The sequence below is a fragment of the Drosophila guanche genome, unplaced genomic scaffold (genome assembly GCF_900245975.1).
Source record: "Drosophila guanche unplaced genomic scaffold, DGUA_6, whole genome shotgun sequence".
Classification (NCBI taxonomy): domain Eukaryota; kingdom Metazoa; phylum Arthropoda; class Insecta; order Diptera; family Drosophilidae; genus Drosophila; species Drosophila guanche.
The window spans coordinates 8523067-8545270 of NW_022995743.1; the positions used below are offsets into that span (position 1 = coordinate 8523067).

General features: G+C 46.5%; 1 protein-coding gene across 3 annotated transcripts in view; it reads left to right on the forward strand.

The window, feature by feature from the left end:
• Positions 1-22204, forward strand: part of LOC117592523 (hormone receptor 4) — a 40120-nt gene that overhangs the window by 14323 nt on the left and 3593 nt on the right. For all 3 annotated transcript variants that reach the window (XM_034286374.1, XM_034286375.1, XM_034286376.1), the window contains exons 3-4: positions 20776-21738; positions 22018-22156. In XM_034286374.1, the coding sequence (XP_034142265.1) occupies positions 20776-21738; positions 22018-22156 (1102 nt within the window). The remainder of the gene's footprint in view (positions 1-20775; positions 21739-22017; positions 22157-22204) is intronic.

Here is a 22204-nt window from a genome sequence, read left to right on the forward strand (position 1 = left end):
AAACTGCACGTCCTGCGCTCCCCTGTCCGCCTGTCCCGCCTCTTCTCCTCTGTTCTGTTATGTTCTGCACCAACCCAATCCCATCTCCAGTCCGTGTCCCTGCTGCAGGTTGCTCAGGTGGCTTTTCGGTAGGTTTCGGTGCCGCCTAGAGCTCCGAGTTTGAGTTAGTGGCATCTTGTGCCTCCCCTGAGCATACTCTTCATTCCTTCCGTGTCCGCATCCGCATCCGCGTTCGCGTCCTCGTCCTCTGCTTCTCGCTTTTTTTCACCATACACAATGTCCTTTTTTTTTTTTTGCAACAGCAGCAGCAGCAGCAGGAGCAGCAGCAGCATCATCTGCAGGAGTTGTAGCCGTTCGGGCGGAGCATTCTTCTTGGCGTTTGTTCATTTGCCGCAACTGTAGCCAAGCGGCAGTTAGACAGAAGGCTGGGGAATAGAAGGAAGGAGCTGTGGCAGTGGCAGGGGCAGGGAACTATAGCTGCAGCCATGCCAGAGGATGGGTGGGATTGGGCCAAGAGACGTACATAAGCCGCACATGCAACGCTTTGTTTTTCTTTTTTGTTATTTTGGATACCCTGTGAATAATTGATGGGAAGGGTATGCCAAGGGCAAGGGCATGCCCTGACGTGGAAACAAATCTGGGATTATCGATAAAACAATCGTTTGTTAATATAGTAAAAGGACAACTGGCCTCCAATTGACTTGATTTGTCATGTTTGGGGCATTTAAATCGATTCTTAGATTATTCGAGTAATTTCCACGTGCAAAAACTGCATTCAATTACGATATTTATCGATGTGTGTGGAAATCTATTACCAGAAGTCTGTATAGCGGCATGTGGCATGGCTTTGGTTTTATGCAGTCGTGGATGGGGGCGACACTCTTTTGGATCAACTTTTGTGATTCCATTCTGATGGGCACTCTGCGTCTTCTATGCTAATGAAGCCTCTTCTTTTGCGTTCTCTCTCAGTGTCTCTCTGTGTGTGTGTGCCATCATCATCATTGGGGTTTCAATGGTCCGGGGCCGGGTCCGGGTCCGGGTCTGGGTCCGAGCCTAAGCTTATGCCATTTGGCTCCGCCGTTAATCCCTGGCACTAAAGACCACTACCTCCGACCACCCAGCACCATGACGACGGCAGTCGACAGTCCAGAGCCAAGGCATACCCAACCATGCGGGGAGCAGGACGAGAGATGAGCAATTCCTGCGCAGGCTCAGGCTCCTCCTTCTCCTTCTGCTCATACTCATCCTCCAGCGCATTTCTTCTACTGCAATCTGCACGCCTTGTTGCGGTATTAGTTTGCTTTACGTGATTTCGTTGCATTTTTTCGCTCGCCGTAGTTGGAGCAGCATGGAGTCCTTCCCCTTCCCCTTCCCCTTCCCACTCCCACTCCCACTCCCTCTCCCACTCGAGCAGCACCCCTTTTCCCTGCAGCATTCTCACATTTTCTTTGGCGTCCTGTGTGAGGAAAACCCCATAGATTTAATTACAGTTTTCCTCTCGCAGATAATCGAATTTTTTTCTGCCGTTTCTCTCTACGCAATCTACCCGTTGCCTTTGCCGTCTCGGCTGCCACACCCTTTTTGGCCTGTCCATTTGGTTTGTGCAACTTCCTTTTAATCTGCATGTCGATTTCCTTTGCACAGATTTTTGTTGTCTTCCCGTACCCCCTCTCGCCGTGTCTCTCGCTCCCCCTAGGCATTCCGTTTCTTTGGTCATCCCTGTGCCGTTCTCTCTGCTCTTCTTTCCACTTCCACTGCCCGTCACATTTCTTTTTTTCTTCTTGGCCTCGAAGTTCGCACATAAATTTCAGTTCAGTTGTAATTAAAAATTGCTTTTGAGACTTCAAGGATTCTTACTCAGAAATAGTTTTTCCTCGCTCCGACTCTTTTTTAAAGCACCTTAGAAGATGTTTGCCTGTGGAGAGATATTCGAATAAAGAAGTTTTCAGAAAAGAGAAAATAATTGATCTCTTTTGGGGTTTTACTTTGAAATGAATAGCTGGACAAAATGTTGAAATGGTTACTCAAATTTAAGATGAAAACTACAGCATAAATCGCGCTCTCTTGCTCTTTTAGCTGCGCCCCAAGGCCGCAGAAAACTCATTTAAGATCCATAAACATTTACACTAATTAGCCTGGACATTTCGTTTGCTTAAGTTTTTGTGTCCGAGAAAAACCTCTTACTAATGACCTCAATTGGTTGCGCTCTTTTCTATCTTTCTCTTTGCAGGTAAGCGCCTGCCACACTCCAGAGTCGTGACAACGTAATGCCCATACAATATTCCATAAGCAAAACAAGCCGTAAGTTTCACTCCATCGATGATGGCCGGGGCCAGATACCCAGATACTGAAATTGAATCCAATATGAGCTGGGCCTGGGCCCAGAGCGAATATTTCCGATAAATGCGAAATGCGAATACAAAAAATAAATGCAAGTGGGGGAATAAGTTCAGTATTGGGCGCAAGTCGAAGGGCGTTATGCCCTAACAATAGTCAGGAGAAACCTGGGACAATTGGAAGACCCTTTCTGGGGGCTAAGGGTATTCGCCAGGCCAAAAGCAATGTTGATAATTCTTAAAATTCGTGTCAAAAATAAAAGCCAAAGATGTGCAAAGTAAAAACGAAAGCAGTTGAGGCCTGGTTCGAGGCTACACTCCCCAAATAACACACAGATGCATACATTATATGGCGATATATATATACAGATTTACCTGTTGGAATGGGTACTGGGAGCGATACTGGTGCCGGACAGCACTGGACTACTTCCCTGGCCTGGCCTGGCCTGGCATTCACTTTACTTTGTTGCTCATGGGCGTGCCCGAGTGCCCAACCCTGCGCCTGCCACTGCCACTGCTACTGCCCCTGCCCCAGCCCCAAAATTCACTTGGATATTTGCTGTTTGCATGATCAGTTTGGCGTTTTCCAGGAACCTCAACTGCGACTGCGACTGCGACTGCGACTGTGGAGCTGGCTTCGATTGCATTTGTTCAACCGTTCATGTGTACTGCTGGTGCCAGGGTTGGCCTGTGTTCTCATCTCTCGTCTCCAGAAGCACCGAAAACTGTGGCAAGGTCCCAAAAGGGGCGCCTCTTAGACACAGAAAAACGGACAGACAGACTGACCGAAGTTCCCACATCACGTTTACACGATGTGCTAATTGAGTTAGTATGCACGATGGTAAAATCCATACAGATAAAAACATATGTACTTATAATACATGGGTACATATAGTTTTATGTACCAACAATCATACATCAGTAAACACAGCTGCGGTCAATGCAGCAATAGTAGGGCCCGCACCTAACCTCAGCTCAGTACATTAATCAAGATATTCAGCTGGCAGTTTAGCTACAGATCGCAAAGCAGCTTTGCCACACTAAATAATTGTAATTTGGTTTATTCTCTTTACCGCAACTGTTTGTATGATGTATGGGGATGTATGACTGTTTGTACTTATGAAGTATTCATCCGCCTCTGGAACAATTTCGCAACGAGTCGCCGAACCACGGGGCGCAGGCCAAATTTGTGTCTAGTTAGCAAGATTTGGCGAATATAACACCCACTGTGGTGAGGTGATGAAGGCGGCAGAGTGCAAAAGCAACACAAAAACCAAAACCTAAGGGCCATTACATACACGGTACGATTTCGCTTCGATTTCAGTTTCGTCGTCGATGGTTGCCCTTTTCTTGCATTCCCCCTGCCGGCATATGGCATCGAAAGCCGATAATTACCACTACACCTGTATGCTGTCAGTGTGTGTGTGTGTGGTGTGTCTACCTGCAGCAGTGACAGCGGCAGCAGAAGCCTCATAAGAGACAAAACTGGACAACTACTGGCGCGCCTCGTTTCGTCTCGTCTCTCGCACAGTCATCGTCAACAAATTACTCACGCGCAAAAATCGTCGTCGTTTCTCGTGTATTTCTTCTCCACATCACATACAATTTCACTGTAGTATGACGTATGCTTTCTTGCTGCTTCGCCGTGTGCGTGTGTCTGCGTTCCATATGCATAAGCACTTGGTTTTTATTTTCTTGCGGGAATACAAATTAAAAACAGGGTGATCCACGAGAAATAATCAACATTCTTAGCCATACTTGAATGTTGATATACGTGAATCAATTGATGGGGATTGACCATGTAGGGTTAATTAATAATGTTAACCAAAATGCAGAATTCCCTTTTCCAATTTACCTATTGTGTTACTTATCTCTGCCTGCATTGTTTTTTCATTTCTTTTTCTTACCCTGAAGCACCCTATCGCCGATACATCGTCGTCGAATGTGTTCATGTGTGCGCATTTAAGCCGCAAAAACAAAGTCAGCATTTGCGCGACGACGCCGTTCATTCGGTGCGGTGCTGCTGGTGCTTCTGCTTCTGCCTCTGCCGCCGGCACCAGCACCAGCACCGGCACGGCACGGCTCGGCACACCGGCTCCGGCATGAGCGAAGCGGTCTACCTGTTCGCCAAAGTTGGACACATTTTCTTTTCTTTCTTACCTAAGGGACACACACACACACACACCAGAGAGCCGGGTACCTGTGTACACACACACACACACACACACACTCTCATGCAAACGGTCAGACAGTCTGAGACGGAGGAGGTGGGGAAGAAGACGATCAATGTGGTGCTCTCTTGCTCGCTCACTCGCACGTCTGCTGAAAGTCAAGCCAAGCTGAACGGGCCACGCTAAGCTGCTGTTGCCGCTCCGCCGGCGGCGTTAACCACGACGCTGGCGTCGACGTTAGCAGCGAAAAGAAACCGACCAGTGCATGGCACATTCAAAATAAGGTAACCGAGTCGTAGTGATCGTCATTACTCGTCCTAGACTTGACTGCAGGATCTATGCCGGGGATAATGCCAAAAACTGATCCGTTAAAATGCTTATCGCTTATGTTTGTGTGTGTGTTTTACCTTCTACGTGACATACCTTTGACCGGCCGCCCGACAACGACGTGTCGTCCCCGTCCGTTGAAAGTCTTCTCTTGGCTCTGACCAGCCAGCGGCAGATATAGCGGCAGCAGAGCGGTAAGCAGTGGCGACGGCGGCGCGGCAGCGTCAAAACTTGGGTTTTGGAATGTTTTCTTGCTCTTCTTTGGTTTCAGTTCAGTTCGATTTTTTATGCACAGCCGCAACGTTACCTGCGCAGCGCTCGTTCCGTTCCGTTTCGTTTCGTTTCGTTTTAGTTCCATTTCGTTTCGTTGTTGTCTCGCCGTCTCTGTCCGTCTTGTGGCGCTCTCTCCCCCTCCATGTGGGTTCCGTTTTCGTTTTCGTTATTTTCGTCGCTAAAACATACCAAAATTATCGAAACGTCGCGAAAAGAGTGCGAAAGAAAAGTGCAGCAAAAGCGAAAATAAACCGCAAGTACAAGAAAGGTAAACTCCACGAAATAAAAGTAGTGCCACCAGAGAAACAAAAAGCAAAAGTTACGGCACAAACCGAATCGACGAGAGAGAGAGAGAGAGATAGAGGGATAGAGGGAGATAGCGAATCAAGAAAGTAAGTCAAGGAAGGAATTCTTCTCCTTCTGCTTATTGAGCGGTGGATGCGGCTCTGCTCCCTATTGGAATCTTTGTAGGGAAGAAGAAAGGTGTTTTTAGGTAATTTTAAGTCCGGAGTCCACTTGTCTCATACCCTACCCTACCCAACCCTCCTCCCTCCCAGCAACCTGAACACTTGCCCTCTTCACCGGATGTGTGTTTGTTGAGACTTAATGGGCTTATGTGTCGGCCATTTTGTATGCCCTGTCATTAGCTGAACGACGTTTCTCTCACTGTCTCTGTGTGTGTGTGATGTGTATTTGTATGTGTGTGTGCTTGGCCTGGGCTGCCTCAATTATTGATTGATTAATTATTGCTGACGCGTATGCGTCGCTTCGACTCCGACTTGGACTGGACTGTGCGACTCTGACTCTGACTCCGGCTTGGACTTGGACGACCCTTTGGAAACCGGTTCGTTGACGCCTCTGTTTTGTGGCTGCGTGTGGCACTCTCTCTTTTTGTGCACCCTGCCCCAGCACCAGCACCAGCAGCAGACACTGTCCCTGCCATAATCCAATTGCCGATCATCGATTTATAGGCAGTTGACAAGACAGTCCCCAGTCTGCAAGCAAGAAAGAGGATGCTCCTCTGACACCCTATCCGTGTCGCTTGCTATGGATTCATAGGAATATAGCACATACAAATTCATGTGTATGTAGATATGCTTTCTGCAAGTGTATAAAAAACCCAAAGTCACGCATGCGCCAACGCCGTCAACTCATCCGCGATCAATATTTAGCAGTCGCAGCGTAACATTTGCCACATGCTCAATGTATTGGCACCTCTGGCAGTGCATCCCTCTTGCTCTCCCATACAGTTGCCACCTCTGGCCTCTTGGTACATTTGCAATTAACACTTTTGTGTACGTGCTTGGTTTGATTTCGGTTTCGCTTTGCTGCTGCTGGAAGCCGACTAATCAGCATCCCCCCCAGCAGGAGCTGAGTTGGAGTCGTTGCTAAAGCCAGAGCTGTGGCAGAAGCTAAAGTCGAAAGGCTGATGCTGAATGCTGAATGCTGCCGCCGGTAGCCACAAAAGCTAATCAGCGTGCAACGACTTTCTCGTTATTTCCTACCACTCCTCTGTCTGCTGCATGTGTCTGTTTGTAATTATTGTTTTATAATAAACTTATTAGCGCAAAGTCTCCTCTCGACACTCTCGTGCCGTCGTTCATCAGTGCCAGCCTCCGTTTCAGCATCTTCTACCAACCTCGCTCCCCTCCTCGCACAACAAAGAGAGTGAGAGACAGACATGTACGGGCTTTAGACCAAATTCAATTAAGAAATCGAGTGCAGATGTGTCCGTATCCATGGCTCTGTGTATGGCCCGCACGCACTTGTTATGTGTTCACATTCTATTTCTCATTGGGGTCTCAAACGGCTGCTGCAGCTGCTGCCACTGCTGCCTACTTCGGTTTCAGATCTTTCCTTCACTTGCAACGCTGCTGGCTAAGCTGGAATGGATTTTTCAATCAATTGAAGCACAGATTGCCCATTAAGTCTGTTATAGACCAGTAAGCAAAAAGAAGGTTTGAAATAATACATGTAGAGGGAAATCTTCCAGCTTTTCTTGGTTGTATATTTTTGCATCAACTGACAGTTTCCCATCATTTCGAAATAGTTTTTCTTTTGGTTCTTGCAAACATTTGGCAATCCAGTTCAAAGAACCTTTGGAAACAGAGAAAAACCAAATGCTGACAGACAGAGCTTGAAGCTTGTGGGATACGCCACATGTCTGCATATACCCCTATCTTTTCTTAGCCGAAAATGAGCTCATCCCGCTGGTAAATAAATTAAAAATCCATATGACAGACGCGATCCATTCATATTAGTGTAGGGCTTATGTAATCGTTTTACAATTTGTGATTTTGGTAGCTTTCGTTATGGATCGGAATGGTGTGTGTGTCGCAGAGGGGGATGGAGGAATGGGATTGTATAACCTTACGAAATGCTTTCCCGAACGACATTGTAATTAACAATAATTAATCACCAAAGCTTGCAAAAACCCAAAAGGCAACACAAATCAATCTGTACAAAAAACTTGCCAAATGCTAACCAATTTGGTTACGAAGGGCCTTGAACCCGGTTGATGGAGAGCGAGCGGCTCGGCAGGTGCCACAAGATCGCCATGAGCTTTGCTTGGTTCCAATTATAAGAATGAACCCAGAAACATAATGTCTACTGAATTACAGCAACTACAATACATAAATAAAATAATATTCTTAAAGAGTAAATAAATAGTCGCAAACCTGTGAAACGCACTGTACGCACCGCTCCGGCAATTTAATCATTTATTTCAATGATGATTATAATTCTTCTTTGGCCCAGGCTCATTATAACCAATGGCTGCCACTGCCACTGCCACCACCACCACTGGCGGTGCCAACAAACCCATTAGACCTTGAAAATCCAGTGCGTGGTTTCGGCTGAAAATTATAGCCAAGCGGGCGACATTGTTGCGCAAGTGTGTAGAATTAATTACCAAAAAAAAAAAAAAATTAATCTAAGAGCGAACGAGAAAAACTTCAATTGGAAAGAAAAAGGTTGGCATTTGTGTGTGTTCTCGCTCCCATGACAATTAAGAATTGTGGTTCGGGTGGGCTCTCTCTCTTTTATTCTTTGAAGTAATAGAAATTATCCATCCATCGATGATTATTCTCATGAGCTTGGAAATCATAATTCTCATAGTAATATTATAACAATAGTTAATGGTACTAATAGTTGGGTTTCACAGGAGTTACGTTGATCTACTTATTGGCACATGGCCAAGTACAGAGCAGTCCTAGAGTCCTAGAAGCCATTGACTTTACAAGCTGCTTAGGCGAACAGGTGATGGATGGCTGCCTGGGTAGAATGGGGCAGGGGCGCTCTGCTCTGTTCTTCAGCCGATTGTTTCTTTTTGATTGCGATCCGACTGGCAAAGTGACTTTCAGTTTTTGGGCAGTCAGCCTGCAACAGGTAGCACCAGACACAGTCCGTGGCGGCGGCAGCAGCAGGTAGAGCGTCGTTCCTGCCCTTTTGGGCAAGCAGCGTGGAACATTAGATTGGAACAGAGGAACAAGCAAGAAAGGGACGGCAAGAACCTGTTTGGTGTTTGATGGAACAAGTTTGTCTTATTTGTCTTCCCTTCCTTATTATTCTTATTATTACTTATTTTTGGGCGACCGACGCCGAGTAAGGGCTAAGCGGGGAGAAAGACAGAATAGAGAGAGAGAGAGAGAGAGACCTTGACCTTGTCTTTGACTTTGTCTTGTTCTCCTTTTGGGTCTCTCTCTCTCTCTACTCTGTTTCTTCCTTTTCCTTGCGAGAACTGTGTTGTCTGAGCACCGTCTCCGGCGTGTTCTATTTCTTGCATAATTTATGTCTGCAAAATCTAGGCTAGACAATACACACACACACACACACACTAGCATGCACATACATGACTGAAGCAGGAGAGTGAGGGAGAGAGGGAGAGAGCAGCCCGTTATCAAACTGGCTTTTACTCCACATTACGCGCACGTCGTCGTCGGCGTCGTTGTCGTTGTCTTCGTCTGCTTTTGCTTCATCCTCCGCTTTGCCATCTTCTTGTTGTTGTTGCTGCTGCTGCTGCTGCTCCTGGCACATGCTTTGGCACATTTTCAAACGGTTGCCTTTTGATTAAATTTTATGTTGTTCCGCCATGACCACCCCAGTCCCCCAGCCGACGTGAAGGAAGAGACGAAGAAGTGGGAGCAATAAAACTTACCTACATTTTGTTACTCGAGTTATTCCTGATGATGGCCCCCCTCCGTTACCCCCCTCCCTCTATGTTACTTGGAAACGAGTTTTTCCTACACTTGCTTTTCCCCACATCTCCTTTTTGTCCGTATGTGCCACTGTGTCTGTGTGTGTGTGTGTGTGTGTGCGCTACCATCAAACAGGTCGCGTTTTCTTTTGCCCCATCTTACTTTTACTTATTTTTGTTGCCTTTTCCTCTTGCTCTCGCTGTTTCTCTTCCCATCCTCCACTCCTCAACGTGTACTTCTTTCATTCATATGTGTGTCTGTTTACCTTGGGATACGTCCTTGAAGATTTGTCTTATATTTTGTTGCTGCTGCTGCTGCTTTTCGTGTTTGCTGCTTTGTAGGTCTTTATTTTTTTGTGGGCGCGCTCGCTCTTGCGCTCTCTCTCTCTCTCTCTCTCGCTCACTTTCTTATTGCCATTTGCGCTTTCCTTTTGCCAGCCACATTCTTCTGCACGCTCGCGAGCTGCCTTGCTGCTGTCTTAAAGTGAGGAACTCCCCACTCCGCCTGGCTGCTGCTGTTTATTTGTATCCTATTTACCGTTAATTTTTAAAGCTCTTAAAGCACTCTTCTTAAAGCTTCTCATGCACTCTTTGGCGGTGAAAAAAATATTACAAACTCATGAAATAGATTTCTTTTCGGTTTTCAATTATTTCCTGTAAGTAGTTTTAGTCATTTTCCTTTGGCTTTGTTTGACACTTCTCTGCCCGCTCGGATCCCATGGGCCCTCTTCTCTCGCATGTTTGTTTGGTTCATTCACTCTGCGTTATGCTTGATTACTCAATTGCGACTCAAGGAATTAAACAGCAACAACTGCTATAAATAAACACTTTTTGCCGGTTGGGGCCTCCTCCTACACCTTCCTTCCCGTCTGCCTGCTCCCCCCCCTTGGCACAATGTGTGTAAGCCAGCAAGCCAGCCCTTTCGCACCGCTCCCGCTGCTCTCACGTGGAACCAGTATCGTTCTGGCTGCTTTGCTGCTGGCTGCGCTGACTGGCCTGCCATCTATTATTAACTTGGCTTCTTGGCTTGGTCTTCTTTTATGGCCTGGCCATAACCATGACTTGGTCTGGCCCCGGCTTTGGCTCTGGCTCTGGCTCTGGCTCTGGCTCTGGCTACTACTACTACTACAGCTTTGAGGTCAACAAACAGCTGGGAAAAGAGCTCGTTCGCTCCACCAAGTGTGTGTGTGTGTGTTTTTTTTGTGGTTTGCTGAATTCATGCGTGCCGCTCTCTGGTGCCCCCCTTACCCCTTCCTCAGCAGCAGCAGTTGCCGGCAATCGGAAACCGGTTTCCTGTCCCACCGTCCCGACCCAGCCGTCAGTCAGAGCCAAAAATTAAGTTCCTCTCGAGACGGGTTCTCTCTCTCTCTCTCTCTCTCTCTCTCTCTCTTTGTGCCCTGTCGCTGGGTCTCTGTTTTATTTTTTGTGTTTTTTTGTAAGTTTAGTTCGCACGTTTTTATTTTACTATTATTATTTTTACGCTTTTTCGTGTCTTTAATCTCTCTCTCTGTGCTTCTCACAGTAAACGCTTCCGCTCGGCTTGTTAGAGCCCCATTCAAAGATCTTTGCACGGCTCTGCTTATTGGAAAATGTGTGTTAGAAATTGAGTTAACAACAAAAAGAAAGAGACTCGATTCGCGGTGTGTGTTTCAATTGCACATTTGCCTTGCCAAATGGTACCCAGCCATCGACTGCCCTGCTGCCGTATCTTTCAGATGTCGCGCACACAAAATGAATTTCAATTTCAGTTGGATTTATTTCGGTTGGCGTTCACACACACAATCTATGAACGATCCGATACAGATAGAGATTTATTTGTACATATATTCTGGGTACACACTAAATGCAATGTACTACTACTTGCTCTATGCCTATATTCATGTGATAAATGTCTTCAATTGTGTGTGGGATCCATTGCTTTAATTTCACTTAATACCCTGTAATTGCTTTCATCTACAAGGGGGAGATTTTGTGCATAAAATTAAAAGCAGTGAAGGGAGGGAGAGCAAAAGAAATTGAAGTTTAAGTGCATCGAAGTGAGTCTGAAATTGTTGCTTATTTCTCAATGGATACTTTCGCGTTTGCTACTTTTATTCACGAGAATTTGTGCTTTGGGTATGGGAATGGGTCTGCTCTGCCTGCCTGCCTGCCTTCCTGCCCGTCCGCACGTCCGTCTGATTCGGTGACAGTCAGAGAATACAATTAACATAATTTACTTACCAAGACATGCAAAACACAACCAACCCACTCACAGTAAGAGCGAGAGAGAACAACGCCACTCACTTCTATAGAAAAAGAAAGACAGCCAAGACAGACACCATCACGACATGGCCATCAGCTTGTAAGTTTAGCAAATTTGGCAAATCGTCTTCGTTGCCATTTCTAAGGAGTGCAAGGCAGGGGCAGGGGCAGGGGCAGGGGAAGAAGGTTGATAGGTGTCTCTTCCCCTTCTATATGTATTTGTATATGTGTGTACATCTGATTGTTATTGTAGTTGGCTCTACGCTGGCTTTTTGGCCATTGGCAAATCGATTTCGATTATAGGGTTCGCCACTTTAGGGCCTGGCTGTGGTCTGCTCGAAAGATTCCTTTTGCAGCGTCGGCCTCAGAGTGCACTCAGAGTCTCTGCGAGCTCTGAGAAGACTTGTGGAAGCGATAAGGGAACAACTTTCCAGAAAAACTTATCAGAAGAGACCCCGAACCCGGGCCGGCCCATTGGCTTTCATAAGCTTTGTTATATTTCATTTATATGTATGTACTCCCGTATGTACATATTTCATTGGCTGCGTTTTTATCGGTTATAAAATCAGACCGAAAAAGTTCCAATCACTTTTATTTTTGTACATTTTTTTTGTTTACTTTCAACCAAAAACCAAAGAAAGAAAGTTTTCGCCAAAAGAGAGCTTTAAATTTGTATGAATTTATTTACATTCATACATATGTATGTATGTATGTATGTTTGTATGTGTTTATGTATATTGGTATACGAATAAAGAAAAAAAAAACACAATTTGCATTGCAAAAAGATTCAAAAGTGCCCACAGAGCCGAGCGGATTTGCCAGGAGGAAGTTTCCAGCGTTTCACTGTTATTTATTATTTTTTGTTGTTGTACATTTTATGCATATCTAAAAGTCGGGGAATGTTCATGTGTAGTGCGTTTCATCACTGTAGCGCGTGGGCTCTTGTTTCAGTTGGGATACCCACAAATATTTCGCCCATAAATAAACATAGAATTTTAGGCAAACCTGCAAACAAATTGTAGACATTTCAAGAGCACATCTACAGCTCTGAAACGCACAGTATGTACATGTGTTTACATACATACACATATGTATTTACATAGGAGACAAATCGCATGTATCACAACAAAATTCATGCACACACACACACACACACACACACACACACACCGAAACTGTCGCCTCATATCAGTGCCTTGAAATCTGCATAAATGATGATGATTTTTTGTGTGTGTGCTGCTTCTCTTTTTTTGTTTTTTTTTTGCCGCGGCTTTCGTCATCCAAGTTCCCAGTTTTGCATACACACACACACACACACACACAGCGAAGAGATTGCGGGCGTCCCTTGGTGCTGCTGCTGCCCTAGGGAGAAGGCAGCAAAGAGAGAGAGAGAGAGCTTCGGCCTGGGCTTTGGGTTCTGAAATTGAAATTTGTTTTTTGTTTTGTTCCTTTGGTTTTTTTCCATTCGTTTGAGTTGAAGTTTGTTTTTTCTTTTGGCGATTTGTGCATAAATAGCAGAAGGAAGCGTCATCTGAGACTTGTCAAAGGTCTGCTGTGAAAGCGCTCTTTGGCGGACACACATGAATGGGTTGGGCGCACGCTCAATGCTGCAGTTTAAAAATAATATTGCCAAACTTAATGACAAATTCATTCACAGCAAGGTCTCCTCTCCCTTCGTTATAGAGAACGTAGCCCCAGAGGGAAATGTGCCTTAAGAGCGATACATATCACAAATGTATTTATGGATGTATGAATGTGCGCATAATCTGCATTGATATTTGCTTTATTAAATGTTTGCTCGAACTGAATTCTGAGCAGTTTTGTTTAGACTGTTCTTCGACTGAAATCAGTGGTACAGTACAGACCCACAGACAGCATAACACACCACATCAGACCCAAAGCCAGAGCCAAAGCCAGAGCCAGAGCCAGAGCCAGACCTAAAGCCAGAGTCAGGCCAAAGGCATGAAACCATAAAAATGGCAAATTAACCGTGTATTTCTGTGCGAGGCAGGGCAAGGGCTGGCGAAACCTTTGCCCGAGAGAAGCCACAAACAAAACATTGGTTTGCCAAGGCATACAGAAACAGTACACAGAAACACATACAGAAAATATGCAAGCATACATCTAAATGTACATACATATGTATGTAAGGATGAATGTATGTACATATGTATGTATGTATGTACATCCGAGCTGGGAATCGGCACGTTTCGAGGTCCGTCCAAGTCCAATCAAGCAGCAGTGACTGACGACTGCCAGCGTCGTCGTCGTCGTCGTCGTCGTCGTCGTCGTCTGTAGGCCGCCCGCCCCCCATGGCATTTTGTTCAATAACGGACAGCCTGGCTCCACCCCGCCACTGTCCCTGTTCCAGCACCAGCACCAGCACCAGCCTTGTGCCTTCAATCAGCAATGTTGGCGACGACTCAGACTGAGATCCAGAGCCGAGAGCCGGAGACCCCCATACCCTCACAGACACAGGGCAACCAGCAATTTATCCAGCCATGCATATTAAGCCTCACGATTTGTATTTGTATTTTGGCCACTCTCTCAGTATGTGCGTGTGTGTGTTTGTGAGTGAGTCAGCCAGAAGGTGGAACCTATCTGCCATCTACTGCTGCTGCCTGCTGCCTGCTGCCTGCCCCTCGAGGAGTTCAATTTCGGTTTGATTCGATTCGATTTTATAAGTTTTCAATTTCAATTCTGCAAAAGTTGCTTCTTCGCTCACATGCGAGTGTGGATTTCCGCTCTCCGCTCCACTCCCCAGAAGTTGTAGGTATTGCCGATCTGACCGACCTGACCAAATGACCGACACTTCCTGTGTGCCCGTGTGTCCGCCATTATGCGGTGTGTTGCGTGGTGTTGGGATGTTGTTTGTCGCCTGTTTGAATTATATTTGAATAATTACAAGCGGCATGCGGTTGAGTTTGGGATCGTACTGCTGTATTATATAACAGATATTTGATGTAAGCTTTCGAATCTCGAAGGTTTCATTGCCAGCTGTTGTGGAGCAGACTCAGCCAGCGCAGATGCTGCTGATTCTGTGCCCCGAGGGTCGTCCAGCTTCCTGTTGTTGCAATGGCCAGCAAGTTTACAGTAATGTAAGCCAAAGCCCCTTATGCCAAGTCCTGACGTTCCTTCTCTGATAAACGGGGGATTTCCCGTTACTCTGCCTGATTTCTGCTCTCTCTCTCTCTCTCTCCCTCACCAGCAGCAGCTGGTGTCTGTTGGACAGCTGCTTAGCAAGCCTCTTCCTACTCTGTGTGTGTGTGTGTGTGTGTGTGTGGTAAACCGGCACTTGTGCAACTTCTTACCGCACATGTTTGTCTGCTAAAGCTCTTTTTACTTCCCCTCCATTCTCCTACTTTGACATTGCTTCCTCCTCCTGTGCTCTCATATCTTCCCTCCACCCACCACCGCACCCTTCCTTTTGAGACGTCGTCTTATTGTGTGCCACGTTTTTCTACATTTTCTCTTTTCCTCGTCTGCTTCTTGGTCGCGTAGACAAGGCTATAAAAATGCTGCTGCGCTGCTGCTGCTGCTGCGTCTCTCTGTCTGACGCGTAGCACCTTCCTCCTTACACCCGAATCCCCCCCACACCATAGCGCCTTAGCTGCTCCTGCTTTCATCTTGTTCTCTCTTCTGGCTCCCCTCATCAACAACCCCTTTCCCCACAGGTTGCCCTTCTTTTCATATATTTTGCCTGGTCTGGTCTGCTCCTACACGCTACTCTCCCTTCCCTCCTTACTCCCACACGTTATTTGCTTTGTGTGCTCCCCCTCTCTCTCTCTGTCTCTCTCCTACTGCGTCTCTCTTTTGGTATTTTTATTATTATTATTTTTCGCGTAATTCTCTGTTTTGCTCTGCAGTTTCTTTGGAAAAATTCAACTTTTACTTCTTTTTTTTTTTGTGTTGTTTTCTCTCGTTTTGTTTTTTGTTTTCTGTTTTCTGTTTTCGTTTTCCTTTATTTGCCTTCTTCTTCTGGCTGTGTGCGTGCGAGTGTGTGTTAAGTATTTTTATGATTATTTTTTGTTACTTTCCTTCTCTGTTTTGCTCGTGACATTTAGCATTTGCTTTGCTTTGCTCCACTCGTTCTGGGTCTATCAATTTATGGTTTTTGTTCTCGACATTTCCCTTTATTCTTCCCATTTCAATATCAAAAGTCGCGCTCTACGTTTTTTCGTAGCGTCGCATTCTTGTTGGCATTACGTTAAGCACACACTTTGTGGACGGTGAAGGGGTGGGAGTGAGTGGGAGAGCTGTAGTGAGTGCCGTTCATTCATACATTTCCACGCTCTTTGCCTGTGCGTGTGTGTGTGTGTGTGTGTGTGAAAGAGTGAGAGAGTCAAGCCCAAAAGTGCATTTGCTCTCATATTTGTTGTATCTTGTCTATCTCTCTTTATGATTGAAGGTCGCTTGGGCATGGATGTTCCCTCTGCTCTCTCTCTCTCTCTGCGTATGAAATAATTGAAAGCTTCACGACGCTTAGCAGAGTTGATAGCAACTACTAATATCCCGAGATAAAAAATATTTATATTCTCAGTTTCCAATACTCTTTCTTTGGTCTGTTAATTGGCTGCCAAAAGCCACGCGCACTCACACGAACTCCGCGTTCCATGCGAAGCTCATTAATATGCGTTTGTTATCTTTGTTGTTTGTTGGTTTTATAACATTGTCGGACACCTTAGCCAAGCAGCAACAGCAACAACAACATAATGAAGAAATAATAAAAGCCAGCAAAGAAATGTCGAAAAAGTTCAATAAACTTTTGCTGTTGGCGAATATTTGATTATTTCTCTTGCTTTGGCTTTGGCTTTGGCTTTGGTTTTTTTCCTCTTTGCTTTTTCGGTGGAAGCGTCCGTCTGTCACTCTCTTTCTCTCTCCTCCTCTCTAGCTGGCGTGTGAGTCTCTGAAGCAATTTCGTAATTTACTTGCGCACCAATTTGCTTTTATTTGCCCCTCCCCTCCCCTCCCCTCCCAACTTCATTTTATTTTATTCTTATTTTTTAGTAAGTAAATTTCCTTTGAACTTCACCAAAAACACAACTCTGAGTGGGGGGGGTGCAGCTCTAGTTAGAGTTTGATTTTCCACTAATGCAGCAGAAACCATTTTCCCAGCAATGAGTTTGATTTGTTGAAATTTTCACTCAATTATCAGTAATTTGCGTGTGATTTTTTGTATTAATTTGCGCGTGTGTATCTGTGGTTATGTACAATTTGTATGTATCGTTTGGTTAGGCAATTAGTTGAAGTTGTTAACGTTGTTGTGTGGTTGCTGCTGCTGCTGGCATGACTCCATTTTGGTTTCTCATCGATGATCAACCAACAACACTCCACCGCTGAACGGAGCCAGAGGCAAAGCCAGAGACTGGTTTGGTTCCGCTTTCGAAAAGTTTGCCCTGCCCCCCTCTTCCTTGGGATTCTTTAAATATTATTTCTTGTATTATTATTATTTCTGTTTTATACACAATCATAAATATTTTGGTAGTTTTTTTATCAATAATTAATTATACATTTTTGCCAATTTGCTAATTTTCTCTTTTCTTTCGTCTCGTTGCAGGTAAATATCCAAAAAGCGAAACCATCTTGGTCAGGGCAGGGACCGTGGCGCAGAAGGAGGGGGGACAACATAATTATTTTGAGAAGTTTTGCGATCGATATTTGACCCGCAAGTGAATTTACATATTAGAAAACAACCCTTGGGGGTGTGGCATTAATTGTTTAGACTTGAAAACTCCAACTGGGAAAGTAGCTGGTGGAGAGCTCTCTGGAAACGTGTTAATATGCAACAAAATCTACACACGGATGACCTTCTTCCGCTAGTATTTGCTTCAGCTTCATCCTGCCTCCTTTATTGCTGGAGGATGAGATTTGCATGCGTCCCAGCAGCGGCAATTATTTTGCTGCCTTCAAAAGCAACCCTTAGATGGGCGATGCTCGAAATCCCGATACAGATAAATTGGGCAACGTGCTCCAGTTCCACTGGGAAGTAATTTTTTCTCGCGTTGCGACAAGAATTCATTCATCTTCAATGGGCATTTAATCAAGCTACGAATTCGACTCCAACAAATACCCCCAACTTCAATGACAAATGCATGCAGCCAAGAAAATGAAAGCAACAAAACAACCGAAAAGACAAAAAGCGACAAAAAATAATAATGATAGGAAGATAAAGAAGATGGGGGACAAAAAAAATGGTAAATGAAATGAAATTACTGGGAGGCAGAGGGTGCTCTGTGGGTCGGATAGGCGGTGTGGTGGTGGCAAAAAATGCAAATGGTGAAATTTTAAACCCTTGAATGTGCCGCCATTGTCTTTGATAGTCCTAGTCCTCGACAGGGGCAGGGCAGGGCAGGGCAGGGCAGAAAAAAAGGCGAGTGCGCGGGCGAGTGGTTGGGGATGTGGGCCAGCATCCTGCCTGGGTTGCCCATTTGCCAACTGGGCTGTAAGTAAGCGCATTTTCCACCGATTTTTTTGCTACTTTTTTTTTTTTGGTTTTCCACCGCTTCAGTTGTTGTTGTTGTTGTTGCTGCTGTTGTGTGCCCGTTCCCTTACCTCCGTCCATTTGTCGCTGCCGCGATACTCACTCTGTGTTTTTTTTGTGCGCTTTAATTGTATTTAGTTACATTAGTAATTATCGATTTTGTTTGGGTGTTTTTGCTGTGACTGTACCTGTACAAAATATAGAAAACTGTTGCTAAAGGGCTAGCAGATACAGAAATATTGAATCATAGTTTCAATTACAGTAAGAAAAAGGAATGAAAGGAAATGTGTACAGCCTCAGCGTACGATGTCACTGGCACTGGCACTGCCACTGGCTGAGGTTCACATGGCTTTGGCTTTTCCACGGCCAGGCCACAGCTCTGGATTAGACAGATTCTTTCCTCTCTTTTACTACTAGCTATTGGATGCGTCGCTTTGTTGTTGGATGACAGTGGCGTGGCTGGACACTGCAGTGGAGCTGGCGTTGGGGTTCTGGGTGTCACTTAAGCCATATATCACTCATACGCAGCATTGACGCTTTATTTTCATGCACTAATTGCGTTAGCATCAGCATCAGCACCAGCACTTCCTCTAACTACCTCTTCCACCAGCATCTCTCTTTGATTTGACTTTAGCGCATGAAGAGTTTTTAATTGGAATTTTGCAGTGAGTACGGGGCTGGGCGGAGATTATCAGAGGGCGGAGGGACACTGATTTTTCTTTGCTTTCCCTGGCTTTTTGCTGGTGTTGCTGTTTTTCTTTTGGGTTAGCTGCTGCACCCTGTGCGAGTAAATACCTGCTGCTCCCCGCTCCCCACTCCCTACACCCTACTCCTGCCTAAATGCCGATTTTTTTCGCATTTTCCTCAAGACCTTTTGCACGCAGCAGCCCTTTTTTGTTTGTAGTTGTGTTCTGCCTTCATCGTATTGCTTTACATAAGACCCGGAGCAGTGTCCAGCGAAGACTCGTTCTAGTGAGCTGTCCTGGGTGTCCTGCTTGTGTCCCTCCTGGCCATTAGAGAGCGCTCTCCCTGAGTCCTGCATCCCCCTGCCCTGCCTGTCGTTGTCGTAATTAAAAACAAGAAAATTCACCAAAGAGGCGAGCAAAAGAGAAAAAAGGAAATGTGCCAAGGAGATGGAGGAGGACAGGAAAGGATTGGGTTCGCTCGCCTTGAGTTCGCGCACCTTCCCAGCTCCTGCTCCCTCCTTGCCACAATTTATTTAAATTTCTGTGCCGAACTCTTTTTCTCTCCTTCTTAATTCCGTTTCCCCTCTCTCCGTCCCCCCGTACCGTTGCTCGCGTTTTCCTTCGCTGGTCAGGGCACACAGAGCTGCAAAAAGTTGCGTAAATTTGTTATGTACTTTTTATTTTTAATAATTTTATTTTTTGCTCAACTTAAATAAATAAGCTAAAGGAGGGCGGGCAGGAAGTGGGGAATGCCTTGGCGTTGATGAGCAGAGCAAATGGCAGTGGCAGCAACAGAAACCACAGTCCGAACCCTTCATCCACACACACACACACACACACACACATACCCATGAAAGCAATCATGCATCCTTTTTGCCGACATTCCTCCCTTTCCCCCCTCACCCACCCACCCTCGCCTGCGCTGTAGTTCCGTTTCCGGCGCCTGCCATTTGCATCTACAGAGCTGAAGACAATTTTTCTTTCATTTATTCGAAGGATTCTTCATCTGCACATCGCCACCGCACCCGCACCCACCTCCTCTTCTTGGAACTTTTTTTTTTTTCACTTTTCTGTCGAAGAAGAAAAGATTTTTTTTTTTTTAAAACACACAAACTGGACGATGGCCCAAGGGAGGGGGGTGGGGGGGGGGGTGGGTGTCATTTCTTTGCGGCTTGAGCGAACCGAAAGAACGGGTACACAAATTTCAACCTACTCAATTTTTGCCTTAATTTCTTTTCTGTTTCGCAAGGAGACCAGACCCCAGGCCTCCACTTCACTCCATGCCCAGCCATCCCCACAGAACCCAAGCTCCAACCCAATCCAACCCCCCCTGCCCGAAAGGCGGTAATAAGAATTTTTTCTTCAGCATTTCTTCTACGGAGTGGGAGTTGGGAGTGTGCGTGTGCGGCGTAGTGTTTTTTCCGTATTTTTAATTTAAAATGCGAAGCATGGAAAAAAAAATGTATAAATGGATGAGAGCGGCGGCGGCAGGCAGGGCTCTGAGATGGGCCACCTCGTCCGCTTGCGCAGTGCTTAAAGGAAAAAACTTGTGAAGTAAATATTTGTCTGTCCAATTGCTGCGGCGACTGCCAACTGCAGCGCATTGGGACTGCGAGAGGGTGTGCTGGGTGGGCGTTGGCATTGGCAGTGGCAGTGGCGAAAGTGTTGTTGGAATTGGGCTGCGGACTGTGGACACTACTGGTGACCATGCCAAGACAAGCGACGCCGTAATGACTGTCACAGAACGTCGTACCATGGACAAACACAGAGAGACAGTGGGGAGAAGGGAGCGGCAAGCAGGCGAATTTCCATCACCTAAGCTCTGCCTTATATATACTCTGGGCTCTGGGCTGGGGGTATATTGTGTGGTGTGTGTTATGGGCGCGGTTCTTGGAACTCTTTCAGTTTTCAACCTAACTCAGCAGTAGGCTGATTTTTCAATCAAATCTGTCTTGGATTACAGTTTTTATTTGTTGTTGTTGGCAGGGATCTACATACATATATCAGCAGAAGTCTTCAAACGGATTACTCATGGCCGTTTTTCCTTTTGTTTTTTGTCTTCCAGGGCCTCTTGCGCACCGCCGAACAACTGAAGATCAAAGGCCTCTGTGAGACAGCGGAAAACGCTGATGATTTGAACGACGCGGCCACAGCGACAATAACCGTGTCGGAGAACATACAGCAGGCAGTCGTGGGCAGCATTGTGAATCCCAGCATAGTGCCGGGTGGAGCAGCCTCACCCTCGCTCGAGCAGCAGCACCATCAGCACCACCAACAGGCCCAAGCGCAGGCCCAGGCCCACGAACAGGAGCAACAACAGCAGCAGCAACAGCAACAGCAACAGCAGCAGGTGCATGCCCAGCAGCATCAGCAGCAGCAACAAATCAACGCTTTGTTGACCCAACACGGAGTGGCCAGTGGCGGCAGTGTACCTTTGGGTGGACAGCTGCTCAGCACGACAGCGAGTGGTAGCAGCGGCAGCGGGGCTGGCAGCTTGCAGTCACAGTCCGGGCTCCAGCCGACGACGCGCAAGTCGCGACTCAAGCGATCCAAGTCTCCGGATCTACAGCTGGTCGGAGGCAGCGCCAGCGGCAGCAGCAGCGGCGTCTCCCAGCAGCCACAGCCGGCGCATCATCACTCGCAGACGCTGCTCATACAGGGCCAGAATCAGACATCCATTGTGAGCCTACAGCAGACGGCCGAGGGCAATTATATACCCGTGCCGGGCACCGGTGACGAGTCGGACGTGGATCACGATCACGATCACGATCACGACCACTCCCACGATCACTCACACAATCTTTCACACTCCCACGAACACGAGCACGAGCACGAGAGCAAGCCGAGCAAAATCTGCAAGACAGAGCAATCGCTGGCCTCGCCATCGTCCAACTCGTCCAGCCACTCGAACAATGCAACGGGCGTGAGCGGCGGAGTGACCTCAGCGGGCCAAGCCATCGTCACACAAATTGTAGTAGCGCGCGACGGAAAAGATACAAAAAATATGACTAGTTTAGGCATGGGCATGGTAAGTGTGTCGCCGTCTCAACGTTCAAGTCTCCGTCTTAGCACTCAGCCTCAGCCTCTGCCTCAGCCTCAGCCTCAGTCTCTTTCCTGCAACCCAGATAGAGGGATAGCAGGCGATCCCTTCAATTAGGCAATAGACAAACCGCAGACCCAGCCCTGTCCTGTCCTGTCCTGTCCTGTTCAGTCCAGTCCAGATCAGATCAAGTCCCCTCCTTGCATTTTCCACACCATCCCTAACGTTGTTTCCTCTCTTTTGTATACGAATCTTGATTGCATGCAGAACGGAGGCCTGCTAGGCGTGCCCATGGGATTCCTGGACTTCACACCCGAGCCACCAGCACCATCTGCCACACCAGTCACCGTTACGGAGCACGTCGACCTCTCGTGCAACCCCAGCACGGACACACGCGATCTATCAAGTGAGTTATTGGTATTGTAGATTGAAAGCTACTGGGATTCTCTACACC